The sequence below is a fragment of the Narcine bancroftii genome, chromosome 1 (genome assembly GCF_036971445.1).
Source record: "Narcine bancroftii isolate sNarBan1 chromosome 1, sNarBan1.hap1, whole genome shotgun sequence".
Lineage (NCBI taxonomy): Eukaryota > Metazoa > Chordata > Chondrichthyes > Torpediniformes > Narcinidae > Narcine > Narcine bancroftii.
This window is the reverse complement of record NC_091469.1, coordinates 14,960,649-14,981,512: the sequence shown is the minus strand read 5'-3', so window position 1 is coordinate 14,981,512 and position 20,864 is coordinate 14,960,649. Positions and strand designations below refer to the sequence as shown.

The window sequence follows — 20,864 nt, the reverse complement described above, 5'->3', positions numbered from 1 at the left end:
CAGGGATTTACGCTGGGGCAGGGGCTATTGATTCTGGGAGTGACACAGAGTCAGGTATAGATTATCTCATGAAACACTGAGTAAAGTAAATCATATGGTAATGTTTACCCTCTCCTCCTGCCCACCTTCACCAGCTATGTGATACCAATGGGAATGTTCCTGAGGCTCCAGTTCTGTGGCTCTCTGCAGTAATGTTTTTACTTACTGAACAAGGCTGGTAGTCGCTCTTCCATCATAATTAATATGCATGTCAATGAAAGCTGTCTGAGTTATTTTTATAAGGCAAATATATGGAAGCATTTGCAATGAAATTTCTTAATCAGTTACTATTCAGAAAGAGAAGTGCAAAAACTTTCAGCTGCTGGAATCCTCAGTAGCAAAGAGAAGCTGGAAGGAGTCAACGGGACAGGCAGCACCTGTGGAGAGAGATAGTCCATAGAGTTGGGCGGAGGGGCTTGTTCCTGTGCTGGAGAGCTCTAGGAATCAAAGTCAGGACTCTTCATCAAGAATGACTGAGATTGAATATCGAGAAAGGGCCTCCCGCATAATATTGACTGACCATCTCTCATTCATGGATGTTGTCTGACCCGCTGAGTCCCTCCAGCCTCTTTTTCTGCAAAAAAACAACAATTTCTCGTCAACATCTCGACAGATTTGATTGATTTTCCCGGTATTCTATGTGAAATTTGCCTTCTCATTTTACTTCAGTGGAAGAGCAGAAACTTTATTTATACCCCGCCTATTTTCTTTGCAGGTTCAGGTGTCTCCAGTTACCATGGTAACCTTCATTCAACAAGTTAGTTTCCCCTGGCATTAGTTTACGCCTTCTTTCTTCTGAACTACTTCTCTCAGGCTTCTGGCTGTTTGTTGTGAGGTTCACCTGCTGCAGTTTTCATTCTAACTCAATGCAAATGGCACTCTGCACATTGCAGGGAGATAAGTTTGAAGTGACAATGCTGTCGTTACTCCAAGGAGCAGTTAACGGCAGGGCTAACCTTCCATCTTCTTGAGCCAGCTAACCCTGCCAACATGCAGCTCAGACTTACTCCTCCTCACTCCAGGAATGTGTACTTTCAGCGCATGCTCGGTAACTGTTGATTGCCTTCTCTTCTGAGCATGTCTTGCTTTGAGTAATCAAACTGCCTGCTTTGTTTCCTCTCCACATCAAACATGGTTACTGGTTTACACATCAAGCTCTTCTAACAATTGCTTTTCAGACTTGTGTTGTGCTACTGTGCCATTCAACTGTGCTGTTGTAACACCCGTTTTATTCTTGTCCAATTTGTTAGGCATGGCTAATCATCCTCCAATCTCTATCTCCGAGCTTGCTGACCACATTGAGCGGTTGAAAGCAAATGACAACCTGAAGTTCTCACAGGAGTATGAGGTGAGTTAGTCTCTTGCTTCCTTGGACAATGTTCTTGTTTGTATTTTAAAGGTGTCATAAAAACACAGCATCAAGAACTTCTCCAATTTCTGTTTCCCCCCCCCCCCCCCCCAACTCACTTTCTACCCCTCCTTGCCTTCCCTGAAACCTTAGGCCTCATTCCTCCTTCTCTATTCCTGCTCTTTCCACAAATGTTTTCCTCATTGTGAAATGACAATGTAGACAGTTTAAGAGCCTTTGTCGAACTAAACAGCAATGTACATTTATAATTTGAAAGCCTTTATTTTTCACCAAAGTACCTGAAGACAGTGAAGGAGCGATTGAGCGCAACTCTAAGAGTAATCAAATTCCCAATGAATTTTCTGTTTTCTATTCTCTGCATGCCCCTCAGTTCTGACCTGATTCTGCAGTCATTGGGGGTCATTTACAGTGGATGGTTAACTAAAAATCCACTCCTCTGTGGTAAACCACTGTTACACCATGATTGGCTGCTTTCGACTGGACATGCCTCCCGAGACCTATCCTCCCTATAGCCCCTTGCAGCCTATCCCTTTCCTCTTGCTCTGATTAGTCAAGAAGGTCGATGGTTGTTTGATAGTGTTCCAGTCTTTAGCTATTAAAAACCTGATTGTTTCACTACTCAGCCTTTTGTGAATTATTGATGGTACATCAATGTCTTTGGATGGAAGGGGAAAAAACATCTGGTGGAAGACTGTACCTGAGGACAAAGTTATACATCAGTCAGTGGAGGTATCATTATAGCAGCACTAACTGTAGCACCTTAGTGCCACCTATATAGTCTTTATGTAAGCTCAGAATATATTCCAGAAGTGGAATTGCTTCTCAGTGAACTTGGAGTTCATCCACTCACTTTTGGCTCTGTTCCCAGCAATTCAGTTGTTCAAGTGGTTCTAAAATCACTTAGGGAAATGCCTAAATAGGAAAATGAATGTTAAAGATGTTAAGACAAGTTTGAAAAGGAATTGGCACCATACAACACAAATGTTTTCCTCATTAAGTGACAACATACACAGAATGTGATGCTCCGTGTAAAAGCCCTTGTAGAACCGCCCAACAATATATATTTATACAATGGCTTTGATATAATGAAATGTCACACTGCACTCACTTCACAAGCGGTGTTAACAAAAGAGATTTGCCATTAAGACAATAGGAACTTTCATGGAGGAACTGAGGTAGTGAGGCAGAGAGCATTGTGGGGAAAATTGCCGAGTTTGGTGCAGTGGATGATTGATATCATCTCACTGCAGGCAAGTGATTAAAATTGGAGATGTGTGTTAGGCCATAATCCGGAGAACATAGATCGAGGAATGTGTCAGTGCAGAAAGACGTTACCCTGGGAGGCTGTATTAACATCCAGGAGTAAGTTAAAACACATTACCTTCATCAGGTATTAGAAAATAAAGGCAAGCACCTGAATAAAAATTGTGGGAAGAGGAGGGAAGAAGAGGAGAGGAAGGAGGAAGGGATGGAGGGAGGACCACAGAATAATAGGTAAGAGGTCATGCAGGTGAGAGGGTAGGAGAAAAAAAGATGAGTCGAAAGGGAGTAGGTAGCTCTCTGAATGGAGAGGGGAGGATAAAGGGGTGAGGAGCTGGAGGAAAGGAGAATGAGAGAGAGAGAATGAGAGAGACTTGGGGAGGGGGTTAGTGGAAATTAGAGAAGTCGATGTTAAGATTGTCCGGATGGGAAATGCCAAGGTGGAATATAAGGCATCCCTCCAATTTTCAGGTAGTCTCTGTTTGACAGTATTTGAGGCCATGGATGGGCAAGTTGGAGTGGGAATGATGTTTGGAATTGAAATGTTTATATGTACGGTTTAGCAAGAACAAGGGATTTGGGCAACTGGGACATGTTGGATCATGCAAAACAGTTATCATTAAGAACAGAAAATACAGGAAGCATTCAGCTGGTCATAACTGTTTCTTGTCTCCATAAATGCTTGATCTGCTGGATATTTCCATTATTTCCTGCATTTGTTTTAAATATCCAACATGTCCACTTCCGTTTAGATTTCATTCTTTTTGACAAGGTTTTAGACAGCCATGAGAATGGTGAAAACCATTGGCATCCAAGTCGCACTTCAGGGCTTCACCAGTACATGAAATGAGTTTGGAGAAAAGTTGTGCAGAGTTGACGAGGCAGAGAGGATTATCTGTGCCACTTTGTACAAATACCACCTGGTAACGTGGTTTGAATCTCATCTGGAAAACAAATATAACATCACACTTGCATTTGTGGACATCTTTTATCAGGGAGGTTGGTGGTGTGAAAGAGCGAGGGCTTGGATTGAAGAAAATGATTGAAGTGTATTATCATGTTCATAAGTACAATTTAAAAATGCATAGAATGTCTTACATGCTGCAGTAATCAGGTATATAAAACACATGGCATATAACAACATAGAAAAGGAAAAATATATAATAATATAAAGGGGATAGGGGACAAATAAATAAATAATGTTCACTGTTGGTTGAAGTGCAAAAATATGCTGAGTCAGCAGTGCAGACAAATCTTTGGTGGTCTTGAAGTAATGTTATGTTTAGAGTTCGGGTAGCAAAGGGAGCTTCAAGAGCTTGACAGTTGTTGGAAAAAAAAAGCTGTTTTTGAACCTAGAGCTGCTGGACATCAGATTCTGTTCCTCCTACTTTTTTTTTAAACTTTATTTATTCGTTCAAAAAACAAATAATAATGACATATACAGCAATTAAACATGAACATTTTTTTTATATATATAAAGAAAAGAACCCCCCCCTCCCTTCAGCCAACTCTCCTAAGGAGAGCCATAAAAAAGACAAAAGAAAGAATATTTAAAAAAAGTTAAATATACATATTAAAATCTAATCAATATAAATTGAAATGTAAATATTCTGAGTATAACAACGACTTATTAACAAAAAAATTATAATTATCATGTGAAACATATGTAATTTTTCCATTATTAAACAATATGTCATCTCATTATGCCATCCATTAATATCAATCATATTTGTATCTTTCCACGCACTAGCAATACATTTTTACGTTACGGATAAAGCTAAATATACAAAAGTAAGCTGAAACTTATCTAATCCCAAGCCTTTCAGAGGTTGCAGACTACCCAATAAAAATACTGTTGGATCTAAAACTATTTTAATCTTATACAGATATTCTAAAAACGATTGAATTTTCTTCCAAAAAGATTGTATATTTATACATGACCAAACAGCATGAAAAAAAGTTCCAACCATACCACCACATCTAAAACACAAATCTGATTCATTAAAACCATATTTTTTTTTTTATTTTTCAGGTGTCAAATATAATTGATGTAAAAAATTGTAATTAATCATTGGATAATGTGCATTTATCAATCTGGTTACACTATCATAACAAATATCTAACCAATCCTCTTCAGAAAAAGTAAAACCAATATCCGCTTCCCATTTAATTTTAGATCTATCCCAACCCTTTTTATCCATACCATCCTGTAATATTTGAAATATAAATTAAATATAACCCTTCACTGGTACCTTCATAAGAGAAGTCTCAAATTTAGTCATTTTAGGTAAAATCATATCTCTACCAAACATACATTTTACCAAAGATTGAATTTGATAATAAAGAAATAAAGAATTCTTATCAATACCAAAATCATCACTCATCTGATTAAAAGATAAAAAAACTTACCCTCTTTAAAACGATCTCCCAAATTTTCCACACCTTTAAATCTCCAATGCAATAAACTTTGATTATGTATCCAAAAAGAAATAAGTTTATTATTATACAATGGAGTCAAAGCAAATAATTTACCCTTAGAACCTATCATTTTTTTATTTTCTTAATATACGCCAAGACTCGCTTACATTTAATCGTACTATTTAATCCTCGAACATTAAAAGTAGCAAACCTCAACTTTGACTTATCTACTATTATTACTAAATACCAATAATATCTTTATATAAAAACTCAAATCAAGGTATATAGGCCCTCCAATAAAAAAAAATCACAAGTTAAAAACTAAGAAAAAAGTTAAAAAAAAATAAACAATTTTAAAAAATCCTCCCCCAAAAAAAACTACCAAAAGGTAGTAATCCCCTAAACAAAAATTGGGTCTGGATCACCCACCAGTGGCTGATGACTAGTTAAGAACTTAGTGCAAATCTCCCCCTCCCCAGCCAAGCAATCAGTAACATCCAAGTATCATAATAACGAAAGAAAAAATAAAATAAGAAAATTCTTCTTTTCATCCAAAAGACTCCAGTCTCAAAGATCCCATTTCGGAAGGAGGTGGACTCTTTCCATTCCCATTTCTGCCATTTCTTCCGTTTCCAGAACTACCAAATTTTTCTTTAGGTGATAATGGTAAGCTACGTCTTTGTCCTCTTATATCCGGCAATGAGTCAGCAAACATCATTGCTTCACAATCAGTTTCAAAAAACCGAAATTGATAGTCTCCGTAAAAGACCTTCAACACTGCAGGGTAACGAAAAGTAGACTTATAACCTTTATGCCACAAAACTTATTTAACTGGATTAAATCGACGTTGACGTTGAATGACATCTTGACTCAGATCAGGATAAAAAAAAGACTCTACTATTCTGAATCAATAATGGGGTTTGTCGTTGTCTGGCATTTTGTACTGCAAGTCGAAGTATTGCTTCTCTATCCAAATAACTCAGACATCTAATTATTACCAGTCTCAGGGGTTGACCAGCTGAGGGTATTCTTCTTAAAGCTTTATGGGCTCTTTCCAGTGTCAATCCCCCAGAGAAAAATTCTTGCCCTAATATTTGTGGAATCCAGTCTTTAAAGTAACGAAGAGGGTCTTGTCCTTCTATACCTTCTGGCAAACCAACAATTTTCACATTATTCCTTCTGCTTTGATATTTCCAAATAATCTATTTTTCTTTCTAGCTCTTTCTCATGATCTCCTAATTCTATGACTGATTTTCCCACCTTCAACACTTTTTCTGTTAGAAGTCACTTGTTGTTTACAGTCCAAAAAAGCAGTCTGAAATTTTTAAAATTCTTCAAAAGATGCATCCACATGTGTCTTAACCATATTTAATTCTGAACTTATACCAGCATTCATTTGAACCATCTCATTCATTGGAGATGTCAACAAAGGTTGAATAACTGCATTTAATTGCATCCATTGTGAATCCGTAAATCTCAGCACTGCTCTCTCTGACATGGTAATTTCAGCTCCTGCTGCAATTCAACAAAAGGCATTTTAAAAGATTTACTGCAGGTCTGGACTCCCAGCGACGGCATCCCAACTTCTTCAGGGAGTCGCCGCTGGTGTCCCCCCACATCTTGTTGTCTTCTCATCCATTCGCGAAGAAAAACGACTTCTTCAGATTGTAATGCTGCCTGATGCATTTCCTTTTCAGCCTCCACAGGCGATCCTTGGGATTTAGGCAATGAAGAAATTGAGCCTGGGACTGCTTCAAGTTGTCTCGGCCCCAAATCTTCAGCATTTTGAAAATGTATTTTCTTTTGAACTTGAGATTTTGTCTTTTTACCATTAGTGGCCATAATAATTCCTTAATACTTTAAACTAAAATTTAAAAAGTTTAAACTTGGAAACAAAGTGTTAAAAAAATGGGCATTTAAAAGTCTGGCCAGAGAGGTCGAGATTGCACGTCTAAACTCTACGCCATCTTGCCACGCCCCCTGTTCCTCCTACCTGAAGATAGGAGTGAAAAGAGGTTGTGACCAGGGTGATGGAAGTCCATTATGATGCTGGCAACCTTCTTAAGGCAGCACTTCACATAGATGTCTGCTATGGGTGGACCAGTGCTTGTTATGACCCAGCTAGGGTTGCCACTTTCTGCCACCTTCTGTGATCATCTGTATTGAGTTTCCAAAGCAGGCGGCGATGTAACCCAGCCATTCTCAACCTTGGGACTCTGCTCAAAGTTTACGGCCCCACTTCCCTATGAAGTAGTCATTCAATTGGTTACTTCTGCACTTCTCTCCTATGACTACATAGAAAATATATTTTTTTAAAGATTTCAGGCCATCCTCACCCCTTAAATGTGCTATGGCTCTCAGGGGAGGGGGGGTTGGAGAGGATGTGATGTATGGGCCCCATTGAGAACTGCTGATGTAATTATTCACTGTGGCTGCCAATTTGTGTAATAATTTGGAGAGTGAGGTAAAGTCAAGGGGAGTCGTAGTGATATAAAGCAGGGAACTGGACTAGCATTTTTGAATGCTCCATCCAACCAACAGAATGCAAATGAGAAATGAATCCGAGCCAAAGGGAAGACCAGGGCTGCAGCAGAGAGAAAAGAAGCCATTTCAAGTGCTTCTCCTGATTTGATGGGAGAAGAGCACAAGTCTTTTTGAGGACATTCCCAGCCAGATGGACAAGGATGGTGCTCTCTGACTGCAGGCAGCTGGGAAAGAATGGAAATAGTTCTTTACATGGGATATTGCTCGTGACTTTAACAAGATCCATTTCAGCATTTTAATGGAAATAACTGCATTGAGTTCAGCATTGGGATTAAGAAAAAATCGCAATGGATATAGCCGGCAAAAGCACATTCAAGAATATGAATGGACTCTCTTTTGGTTCTCTTTCTCTTATTGTTAGGGACACTGGGCAATGCTCATGGTGAATCTTTGCCTTACTGCAGACAAAGGTTGAAGTATGTCATGTCTATTACATTTTTATGTATTATTATGTAACATTAAAAGGAATCTTAAAACTTGATGAAGAGCAAAAGGAGGTTCAAAATGGATTGGCTGCTCGCATGATTCGATGATGGAATCTTGGAGTTACACAGTTCAGAAGCACGATCTCCACCCCATTATATCCATTTTTTCATATTTCCACTCACCCTCTTTGCCTTCCTTTGACACCTTTACAATTTAAATGACTGTAGTAGTCATGTCTGATTTCATCACTTCCTCAGTGACTCAAGGAACTGAGTGAGGAAAGAAATTGCGGCTGCAATCTTATCTGAGCTGTCGCATGGAAAGAGAGAACAATCAATTATATATGCTTCTGTGAGGTCCAGGAATGGATGCTAGTTGAGAAGCAGTTTAATGGCACCGGGGAGAAGGTGCGGGGAGGTGAATTTGTGGGACAGTTTGACCTCAGCCAGTGGTACATCACTTGCATAGATACCCAGACTCCATCTATTAAGTGACCCCTGACAAGTTTATCAGCTACTTGCATACCATTCTACATTTAACCCCTCAATGATAGTTATTATAGTAATATTATAATCTGTGTAATTCAATCCAAATCATTAAGCATTAACAGTCACAGTAATTTATCCTTCTCACAGATTAGTTTTGACTTTCATGTAAGGGTATGAAGCTTGTCTTGTTGAATAGTTTGTCCTTTATTTAATGGTTTGGAGCGCATTGTTAGTCTCATTTGGCTGTGTCTGTTGTAAAATGTTGAATATTTGAAAGGCTGGATAAAGTGGATGTGGAGATGTTTTCAGTGGTGAGGGAGTCAAGGGCCAAAGGGCACAGCTTCGGAATAAAAGAATGTCCCTTGAGAACAGAGATGAGGAGAAGTTTCTTCAGCCAGAAGGAGGTGAATCTGTGGAATTTGTTGCCGCAGAGGGCTGTGGAAGCCAAGTCATTTAAAGCAGAGGCTGATTGGTTCTTGATTAATAATGGAGTTATAGATTATGGAGAGAGGGCAGGGAAATGGGGTTGAGAGCAAAAATACATCAACCATGATTCAAATGGCAGAGTGGACACAATGGGCTGAATGTGTGAAAATGTTCACCTATGTTTCCATGAACACTATAAACTTGAAATAGTAAAATAACATGATTAATTTTCTCTGAAGCTCCCTGTAAATCGTAAGAGTAGGTCTCCACATCCATGTACACCTCTAGACGTGTCCCATTTGCCGACCTTCATCACGAAGCAAATGTAGAATGTGAAGCACCTGAATTGACCTGCTATTGATATGTGTGAACTCACCTTGTTACCAAACCCGATGGTGAAGGAAAAACTGGGCCAGTGTTTCAGAGAATGGAGTCTGACGAGGAATGAGGCCAAAAGTTAGGTTCCCACATAAGCATGATCCTGGACGAGCAAGCCGTTTTGGCAGAAAGCTAGGACCTTATGGAGTCTAACCTCTCTTGGGAATGAAAGGCTTTAAAGGCTGTCTACAATAACCATTCAAATTCATGTGTTTTGAACAAAGGAGCCCAATTTGAAGGAGTTGAAGATATGAGTGTGGCATTGCAAGGGCGGCAAAGATGGGAAAAAATCATAATGGGGACAAGCGCATCCAGATAGAAATGAGGGTGTGGCCAGAACTGATGTTTTATTCCAGAGCTGAACACAGAAGAAGGTGAAATTGGGATGAGATATCTTTACAGCATGGCTATGGGTCCTTCAGCACACTGAGTCTGCACCAACCATCAAATGCCCATTTGAACTAATCCCATATTCTAATTGCACATCCCATGATTTTTTTTTCCCCAGATTCTCCCACAATTTACAATTGCTAATTAACCATCCAGCATGTCTTTGAGATGTGGGAGGGAACTGAAGCATCCAGCGAAAACTTGCTTGGTCATAGGGAGGAGATGCAGATTTCACATTGGGAGAACTTGAGGAGTCCTTGAATCAAGCAGCTCAACAAGCTAGGTGACTTAATGTAGTGGCGAGCCATGCACGGGAATGGTCCGGGCAGGCCTCATCTGTGAAATATCATCGGTCATCCATCGTCGTAAATGAAGTCCTCGACACCATTCGTCACTTTTAAAATTAGATGTAGTGTGTCCAAAGATGACTAGTCAAGCCAATTCAGGCATGGAATGTCCGAGTACATTTTGGGCAAACATGTAGCCACAGAAGTTGTTACGCTAATGGCTCTGGACTTGTGCAGCTTGAGCCTATGTGTGCTTCAACAGTGTGCTCTGTTACTGAAGTGCCAGTTGATGAAGTAGACAAAGACGATGTGGTCAAACAATAATCATGGCTTTTACCAGCAGAAACTCATGGTACAAAAATGTAAGACAATAGGTGCATATACAGTAATATCCAAGGGGAGTGTCCTTAAAAGTAGAGATAATGCACAACAAATGTTAGTACAGCAAGGCTCGCCGGAGGGGAGACAGGCAGCTTGGCAGACATTCACCACAATCTCCCCTGGCAGAAGAAGGGTTAAAATCAAAAGGACAGCTGCTAGGAAAGACTGAAGCAAGCGATACATGGATACCATGTTTGGCATTGAGAATACTCTTACAGCCAAATTACCCCAGTATGCAATTGAAATATAATGAGATATTTTATGAATAAGTCAGCCTATCGGGTTGTATACGAATTCTGGTGCTCCTTCTCAAAACAGGTGGCTCCTTTGCAACCTTGGGAACTGGTACAGTTCCTGGGTCTGTAGTGTGGGAAGGACTGTCTTCTGGACCTGCTCCAGAATCACCAGTGTGAGGCAGTGGAGCCTCAGCATGGCCATCTGAAAGCTTACTAGGGGTCACAGGCTGGGGGGGTGAGCCCAGTCTCTCAGGCTCACTCTGAGTATGGGTGTGAGGAAGGGGTGAACCAGTCGAGGCTAGATCTCTTAGGGGTACAGTGTCAGTACACCCGTCTGGGAATTTAACGTGAGTGTAGTTGGGGTTGGTATGCAGTAGCTGAACTGGTTGGACTAGGGGATCTGTTTTACGTGCCCAAGCGTGGCTCTTCAGCAGCACGGTTCCAGGCTCAGATAAACAGGCTGGCTAGTCCATCACAGTTCCTGATTTCCTAGGAAAGGCAAACATATGTTCATGAGGTGTTTGATTTGTTGCAGTACACAATAATGACCGAATAGAATGTAGTGCCTCAGGCAGCACCTCCCACCACTGGGTAACAGGGTAACCATGTGTTTTTAAAGCAAGATTAACAGTCTTCCAGACTGTAGCATTAGCCCTTTCAACCTGGCCATTGCCCTGCGGGTTGAGGCTCATGGTACAGCTGGTGGAAATTCCTTTTCGTAGCAGGGTTCGCCGCAGTTCAGCGCTCATGAATGCTAAGCCTCTATTAGTATGAATGTAATTGGGAAAATCAAAAATGCTGAAATTTCTGTCAAGTGATTTAATGACAGGCGCTGACGAGACGTCAGAAACCCGAGGAAAGTGATGCTGCCTATACACTGGCTCTCGACTCACTGGCAAATGAATGTGATGTCAGGGCAGTCAATGTGCATCAACACCGCAATGCCTTGAAGCTGGATGCTTTAGTCAACGGGATTGACTCCAGTTACATCTGACATAAGCTGCTGGAGACGGAGCCCTTAACCTACGACCGGGCAGTCATTCTAGCCAAAACAATGAGAAGTGCCATGCATTTCAGTGAAATGCTAGAAACTGAAAAGAAAACACCCAGGAGTGCTGGAAACCCGAAGGAAAGAAAAAGGCAAACTCCTGAAATTGCTACTTCTGTGATAATAGCTGGCATTCCAGTCAAAAGTGCCTGGCTCGATTTGCTACCTGCAGCTCTTGTAGGAAACTCAGCCACTTTGCTAAAGTGTGTAAGGCAAAAAGTACTCCCACTCATAAGAAGAAGAAGAGAAGCACCAAGAAAATGCGTCCTGGAGCTGCAGGAATGGAAGACAACTCTGAAAAGGGGAGTGTCCTTAACAGTAGAGATAATGCACAGCCAATGTTAGTTCAGCAAGGCTTGCCAGCGGGTGGGGGGGGGGGGGGGGAGGAGGGGAGACAGGCAGCTTGGCGGACATTCACCACAGTTACATAAACTTAACAGCCCATTCGGGCAGTTTTGTGCCAGCATTTCCCAGGTGGTCGTGACTATGTCAAGCTACTTCAGAGAGGCCTTTAGTGTGTATTTGTAACATTTCTTCAGCCCTCCATCTATCTATATATCACCTAATAACAAAGTCAAGGGTATGGGAAGTCATTGAGGTCAAAGGAGGGAGAGCATGATGAATTGAGTTGGTGGTCAAAATGATCAAGAGCAAAGATTCCCTCAATGAAGAGGCTTCAGGAAGAAATCACGAGATATTTCTGTTGGAAACTTGTCATAATTCTCACCAGGATGGTGGAAAAATTTATTTTAAATAAAGAGGGAGGGAATGGACCAAGGTGAGGAGTTTAGTGGAGGAACAGAACCAGAAGAACAGGGAACTGAATGAAATTTGGTGCCAAGTAAAATGGGAGGGCACATGGTAGAAGAGGTCTTCATTTGGGCAAAGATGGCATCTGATCCCAGCCAGGATTCAGGCCAAAATGTTAATCATAGAAAGTTGATGCAGGAGAAGACCATTCAGCCCTTCAGGCTTGCACCACCATTCAACACAATAATGCCTGATCATGTGATTTCAGTACCCTATTCCTGCTTTCTCTCCATACCCTGTGATCTCTTGAGCCATAATGGCCACATCCGACTCCCTTTTGAAATGGCCTCAATAGCTTTCTCCCACAGGGAGTCTAACAAGTCCACAACTCTCTGAGTAAAGGAGTTTCTACTCATCTCAGTCCTAATGGCCTCCTATTTATCCACACACTGTGATGCCAGTTCTGGACTCTTCCCCAACATTGGGAACAGTGTTCCTGTTTCCAACCTGTGCTGTCCCTTCAAAATATTAAATATTTCAATGAGATCCCCTCTCATTCTTCCAAATTTGAATGAGCATAACTCTGGCCACTCAGGTCTGTCAGACGTCAGTTCTAATTCCAAGGAATCAGCTTGGTGGACCTTTGCTGCACCACTCAATAGCAGCAATGTCCTTCCTTAGATTTGGATATAATACTCAAGGTGTGGCCTCATGAAGGCCCTACACAACTGCAGTTAAGACAATCATTCACTTGTACTTGGCATGGGTTACGAGAAAATAGCAGCAGATATTCTAGAAGTTCAAGTTTAATGACGTCTGAATGTACGTATACATATGCAACCTGACAAAACAACAATTCTCCAGACCATAGACTACACACATGTTCCCCCTCCATACAAACAACATATATACATAATTCATCATTCAGGTGCCTTGCCATTCGGCATGGGCGACCATGTCTCTGACCCTCCAAATTTTAATTGTTGCCTTCCCTGTTCTCCTTTGGTGAAGAGTCCATCTTTGAGCTGAAACCTCAGTCGATTTTGAGTTCATGATTATACAAGGGAAAGATACTGAATTAGTTTCCTGTTGCCTTCTTTGGTTGCAATGTCCATATCAGATAGGTAACCTTGACCATTGATCATCAGATTCATCTTCCCAGTGCTTTTAGTTTTACAAACCATCCAATTTGTAGAATCTGCTTGTAAAAACCATCCACCATCTGCAATCCATGGTTTCACGTGACCTTGATTGGGAAGTTAAACAGGAACTACGCCTTGCCCAAAGGTGACCTATAGGCTATCAAACAGAAGGAGCGCCTTACACCTCCTTTTGCTGAGCAATTGCGCAGCACCGACACCATATGTAGCGGTCGAAAATAAAAATTTATAAAATTAATTTATGGGTTTCTAGGATTGTTGACCAGTCTCATTTCCTGTGGGAAGAAACTGTTTCCTAGCCTGGCAGTACTATTTTTATGCTCCTGTGCCTCTTTCTTGAAAGTAGTGTCTCAAAGATACTGCACGATGGATGGTAAGGGTCCTCAATGATTCTCTGTGCCGACATTAAGCACCTCTTAACATCCTCTATCATTGATAGAGAGAAAGGAGACACAAATAATCTTCTCAGCAGTTTTAATCACCCTCTGTACTGACTGACCTCTGATCTTCAGCTTTGCAGCTATCATATCACACCATCATGCAGCCAGCCAGGATACTCTCTATTGTGCTTCTTTAGAAAATTGTTAGGATTGTAGCCATTAGCCTTGCCCTCCTCAACCTCCTGAGGAAATGTAGGTGCTGCTATGCCTTTCTGACTAATAAGGAGGTGTTGTGGGTCCAGGATAGGTCATCCTTTACATGGATGTCAAGGAACTTGGGATAGAGAGGGTGCTTCCCACTCTCTCTCTACGACAGAGCCACTGATGTGTAGTAGCGAGTGGTCCTTCGTCCTCCAGAAGTCCCCAATTCTCTCCTTCGTCTTGTCCACATTGAGACTCCAGTTGTTGCTTTTGCTCCACTCTACAGGCCTTTCAACCTCCTCTCTGTAACCTGAATCATCATTGTTGCTGATGAGGGCAACTACTGTGTTGTCATCGTAAACTTGGTGATTCGGTTGGAGCGGAATCTGGCGGTGCAGTTGAGAGTCAGCAGCATGGACAGGAAGGTACAGAGAAGAACAGGAACTGCACTGCCAGCAGAAGAATGGTCTTTGTCAATATTGGGAAGGGAGAGTTGGGTGAGGAGAGCACAGGAAGGTTTTGACCCAAACAGCCAGTGAGGGTGGGGATGACAGCATGTGCTCAAAGGGGGACTTCTGTTGAAGGAAGTTGCAAACAAATGCCTCAAAGTATCAAAAGAGATGAAAATGGAATTGCAATATAAACAGAAGATGGTGGAAAGATCCAGCATGTAGAACAACAGCAGCAGAGGTGACCTTTCACAAGGATCTGGTCATGTACTGAGAGCATACTGAATCTCAAATCCACAAACAGCTCGAGGTCCATCAAGAGCATTTGTAAAGCAAGCAACATTCAAAATAGTCATATCTATTGCTCCCTCCGAAGATGCTGCCTGACTTGCCAATTATCTCCAGCATTCTCTGTTTCTGTGTTAGATTTCCAACATCTGTGGGGTGACCGAGGAAGATGCCTGTTTGTTGATTCATGCCGGAGGTAGAAAGAGGTCTGGGTTCTTGTTGGGATCCGAGAGTGCAGAGTACCTGAGAGGGAAAGAATGAAAGAAAGGTTGATGACATTGAAGAGAGTTCACCAGAATTAAAGTGGAGAAAAGGAAGGTTAAGATATAAAAACGATGATCGCTTTTCTGGGGCAGCAGCCAAAATGTACATTGAATCTCAAAGTAACAGGATCAGTAAAGCCAGCAGGTTAATAGGTGAAGGCACGACTGCTGCGTGTATATTTGCAGTATTTTCTGGTTTCTACCATTTCCATTTATTCTCTTTTCTTTCATGAGGTATTCAGGCACTTTCATTTTTTAGGCTCAAAAGGCACAAACACTGCGGCTTAAAAATGGGCAACACTGGAAACTCTCAGCAGTGTGGGCTGCAATGCAAAGAAGAGGCCATTGTTATCTAGGGACGTCGGAGAGGCAAGCTAGAAAGTTGTCCCTGAAATTAAGGGGATCTTCTGTAGTTGTGTGGAAAATGGCAAAGTGGCAAGAATTACTGAATCCCAGGGTGCTGTGACCCCTTTTATGAACTAATTAGCTTATAAAGCTACTTTCAGCGACCTTCACTTCTGGGCCCCAAGATTTCACAATTTATGTGTTTGTTTTGATATTTAATTTCCAAAGTTTCTCAGACAGATATTGACGAGAACTGATTATTCCAAAATACAATTTGCCTCTGAAGCCCCTTGCTTTTTGGAATATTTTAGCCAATTTATGTAGAATTGAATTGGGAAAAAATACCTGTGCCTTTAATTCGTACCCTCTGTGATATGTTCTGTTTCTTTGTCATCTGACAATTCTTCTTGATCTTCCACACACAGTCACTATGAGCCCTTTACTGAACAGTATTGAAGGTCTTTTGTGTATCCAAATATATTCTGTCCACACATTACGCTCACCTTACTTCTTGGAATTCTGTAAGTTTTGACATACAGGATCTTCCATTTTGAAATCCATGCTAACAACTCTTTGTTATGTTTTCAGTTCCCAAGTGATTTTGTACAATATCTTTGAATAAAGACCCATTACCCTCTTCTCCCATGACATTGTTAAGCTAATTGGACTCCTGTTCCTGAGACTTGTTTCCATTCTTAAATAAAGAAATCTCATTATCTGTGGACCAGCTCTGTGACACTGTTCCATCTCTTAATGAATCCCCTTTCTATACTTGTTGATCGAAGGAAAATAGAGCATCCATTAAGTTCCTGGGAGGGGACTCGGGAATTTGTTAAATTTTGAACTGAACCATTTACATTTGATGTCTAACAGCTGAATCTATCATTTTTTTAATTGACTCAGTTTTGTAAAAATATAGGAGGCATATTTTTCAGTTTCAGTTAATGAAATCTTTTTGTTCTCTCAATCACCTTTGTTTATTTTTAAAAAGAGAACAAAATGGGATGTTCCCATGTTGGTAGTGGAGGATATGGAGCAGGAAGGTCAGAGGTTGTTATCTGGGTACAAGACTGTGCCCAGTAGAAAAGAGAGAGAGAGAGTGAGAGAGTGAGGACAGATCTGGAAGGCTGGCAAAATGGTTGACTTAAGATGTGATTAATGCTGGCTCTATTGCTGTTTATCATCGATATTAATGAATTGGTTGGTACTTGGAATGAGCTGCCAGAGGAAGCAGGTATAATTGTAACATTCAGAGAACATCAAACAAGTAAGTGGACCAAAAAAAGTTTGGAGGGTTAGGGTCAGTTTACAGGGAGATGGGTCAAACTGATCATCATGGACAAGTTGGACCTGGTTCTTGCTGTAAGACTATCAAAGACAGAAGCTGTCATTACGTTGTGTTTGTGGGGCAGTGGTCAACCATGGAGGTAATGTGAGGGAATTGGAGAGCGGCAATCTCATGGTTCAAGTTCAGCAATCAAGGCGGGAATTGATCAGAGGACCTCGGCAAGTTTGCTGCTTGCCTTCGATCTCCTTGGTGTGTCAAAATATGGAAGCCCCAGGAACACATACTCCACTTTCCCTCCTTACTCCTCCAGTCAGAGTTTTACTTTGGAATCAACACCATCACTTGCATCCTTGATGTGGAAATTATGTTGGAGTCACAAGGTTAACTTAAGAGAAGTTGTCCAGCCAGATACCCCAACTGACATTACCCCAAAATGTGAACAATCAGCTTTACCTCAAGTGAGGTAGGTTTTCAATTTATTTGCATTAAAACGCTAACATTAGGGCAGTACATTTAGCATAGCAGTTTTCACAATGCTATTTCAGTGCCAGAGTGCCGGGTTTGAATCCGATGTTGCCTGTCAGGAGTTTATATGTTTTTCCTATAACTGCATGGGCTTCCTCTAGGTGCTCCTGTTTCTTCCAAACCCTCCAAAGATGCACGGGGTTAGTAGGTTAATTGGTCACCTGGGTGGTGTATGGTCGTGGGCCAGAAGAGCCTGTTACCGTGCTGCACCTCTAAATTAAAAATGGAATAAATTTGAGTGATCTTACAGGCGCATGGTCTTAATATTTATCACTAGCTCATTACAGGAGAACAATGATCCTGGTAGTTAAAGAAAAAACTTCTTTTCTTCAGCGGTGTATCAGGATCAAAGATGACTTGCTTCCACTCCAGCCCTATTGGGTGGAGGTTGCTGATCAGACCATTGTGGGACTCTTCACTCCACCACAAGTGGGGCAGGAAGGGCTCAATGGACAGATGTGAGCTGGTGTTCTCATTCTACCATTCATCCCAGGCTTGTGTGTGCCTTAAGGTCAGGTTTATTGTCAAATGTAGCCAGTGAGAAAGGGTGTTTGGCGAGTAGTCCAGTTTGATATGCCATACATAGTACAGCAAGTAATACTGAAGTGAACATCTGCCTCTGACACATGGCAGAAGAGATTCATGAAGATGTTACTGGGACATCAAGGCTTGAGCTGCATGGACCAGCTAGAAAGATTGAGTCTTTATTGCCAGGAGCATAGGAAACTAAGGGTGACCCTAGAGACGATTATAAAATTATGAGGGCCATAAAGAAATTGAATCCTCACAGTCTTTTTACCAGTGTAGTTGGTCCAGAACTAGAAGGTATAGATTTAAGATGAGAGGGGAGCAATTTAAGAAGCAGCTGAAGGGCAATTTTATCACTTAGATGGTAGTCCGTATCTGGAATGAGCTGCCAGTGGAAGCTGTAGTAGCAGGTATGTTAACATTTAAAAGACATATGGATAGGAATGATTCAAAAGGATGTGGACCAAATGCAAATAAATTGAATCAGCTCAGAATGCCAACTTGGTAGGCGTGGAGATAGTGAGCCAATAGGTCTGTTCACACTATATGGCTCAATGACCTTATGACAGGGACGCAACATTTTCAATGCACTCTTACTGCACATTGACCAGTCATGGACAGGAATTCTCATGTGATTCCTCCATTTCTCCAGAAGGTTTTGAGAACATCTTTGACTCCTTGAGACATGCAGGGGGACTGCAGCAGCTGAACACAATCTGCTGGATGAACTCAGCAGGTCGAGCAGTATCAGTGGGAGAAAAAGAACAGTTGATGAAACATGAGCCATTGACCAAGTTGAAGTTTCTTTTTTTAAATTTAGATATAAAGCGTGGTAAAAGGCCATTTCAGCCTACGGATCGGTACCACCCAATTTACACCCAATTAACCTCCATGTTTTTGAATGATGGGAGGAAACTGGAGCCCCCGGGTAAAACCCATGCAGACATGGGGCAAACATACAAACTCCTTACAGACAGCACGGGATTCGAACCCTGGTCCCGACCTGCCACTGAAAAGGCATTGTTACTAACTGCTATGCCAATGGTACCTTCCAATCAGCTCGAAATGTTGACCATTCTTTTTCTGCCACTGACATTGCTCAACCTGGAGAGTTCCTCCAAAATCACGTGCTTCTCCTTGACCAGCTGCTGATCCCTTACTCTGACAAAGTTTGGAACAGAGTGTCTCTTTTAACAAGTCTGGTGTTGGCCATGCAGCGAGCAATTGGTGATATATCTCCAGTACTTTGTGTTGTTGATTGTAGAGAGTCAATATCTCTGAGGAGATCAGGAAGATGCAAAAACACTTAGCAGATGCCTTATGTTGGGCATGAGATGTTGATTTTAAAAAGTCATGAAGTCACATGGAGATACTGCACGGAAACAGGCCCATTGTATGCATCCTGACTGTCAACACCCATTCACACTAATCCAATATCAATCCTACATTCCCATTAATTCCCCTAGATAGTATAACTTGGCTATACAACTGGAGGGAATTTACAGTAGCCAATTAACCTATCCAGCGGCCAGTTAACCTATCCAGCAAAGCTTCTTCTTGGAGCACATGGGGGAAACCTCAGTGATATTTGATGTTTGTCTGTTCCCCTAGTGTCTGTGTGGGGTTTCTCCCGGTTCTCAGGTTTCCTCCCACCCTTCAAAGCGTACCTGGTTTGTGGGTTAATTGGTGTATTTGGGCAGTACAGGCTCATTGGTTGTAATCACCTGTTACCATGCCGTATCTCTAATTTTAATTATGCGAACCCTTCACAGACCACACCTATGGTCAGGATTGAATCCAGATCCTGGTAGGGTGAGTCAACATCCTGATGAATTGCACCACTGTGCCTCCTCTATATGGTGTTTCTCAGACAGCCAAAAGCTTTGCCTGGGCAATGATGGTGAATTTTTGATGGTTGAGAAGTGAGGTGATTTATGTTGTATTCAAATAGGAGATGCATTTTAGTAATGTTAACTGGAGAATGCCAAGAGAAAGCTCAGTCAATGGACTTCACACTGAAATGAGCAACCTGGTGTCATCTCTTGTGACAAAGCACTGCACCTGTGCCACCACCATGTCATGGGAACCAAATTGTGATGTGGTGTTCATTTTTAAACCACTGGAGTTTTATTTTAATGAACATCATTGGAAAATGAATATGAATCAAATAGGTAAATGATAACATAGTACATAGAATATTACAGCACACCACAGGCCCTTTATCCCACAATGTGAACCCACTGTAATCTAAATTTAAACCTTTCCTACCTCACACCCATAACCTATTTTTCTTACATCCATGTGCCTTTTTAAGAGTGTTTTAAATGTCCCTTTTATGCCAGCTTCCACCACCATCCCTGGCAAAGCATTCCACTATTCTCTGTGTTTTAAAAAAAAAACTTACTCCTGATGTCTCCTCTAAACTTTCCATCGCCTTATACAGATGTCCTCCGGTATTTGCTGTCACTTCAGGAAAAAGAAGTTGGCTGCCCACCCTATCTATGCCTCTCATAATCTTGTAGACGTCTGCTAAGTCGTCTATAATGATACCAGCCCAAAGCGCAAGATTGGTCAGGATGGATGGGATTACCCATAGGAGCTGTTCCATCCTGTATGAACCATAGAATGTTACAGCACAGAAACAGGCCCCTTTGGTCCTTCTAGTCTGTGCCAAACCACTTTTTTTGCCTAGTTCAACTGACCTACACCCATTCCATAGCCTCTCCCATCCATGTACCTGTCTAAATTCTTCTAAAATGTTAAAATTGAGCCCACATTCACCACTTCAGTTGGCAGCTTATTCCTCACTCCCACCACTCTCTGTGTGAAGATGTTCCCCTCATGTTTCTCCCTAAACTCTTCTTTCACACTTAACCCATGTCCTCTGGTTTGTCTCTCACCTACCATCAGTGGAAAAAGCCTATCTACATTTACTCTGTCTATCTCCCGCATAATTGTAAATACCTCTATCAAATCTCCCATCATTCTTCTAAACTC

At 41.4% G+C, this 20,864-nt stretch overlaps 1 protein-coding gene across 13 annotated transcripts in view; it reads left to right on the top strand.

Moving 5' to 3' along the window:
* Positions 1 to 20,864, top strand: part of LOC138755303 (receptor-type tyrosine-protein phosphatase delta) — a 1,191,445-nt gene that overhangs the window by 544,029 nt on the left and 626,552 nt on the right. For 10 of the 13 annotated variants that reach the window (XM_069921133.1, XM_069921109.1, XM_069921060.1 and 7 more), the window contains 2 exons: positions 755 to 796; positions 1,290 to 1,387. In XM_069921133.1, the coding sequence (XP_069777234.1) occupies positions 755 to 796; positions 1,290 to 1,387 (140 nt within the window). The remainder of the gene's footprint in view (positions 1 to 754; positions 797 to 1,289; positions 1,388 to 20,864) is intronic. The other 3 variants (XM_069921125.1, XM_069921119.1, XM_069921148.1) reach the window with 1 other exon arrangement.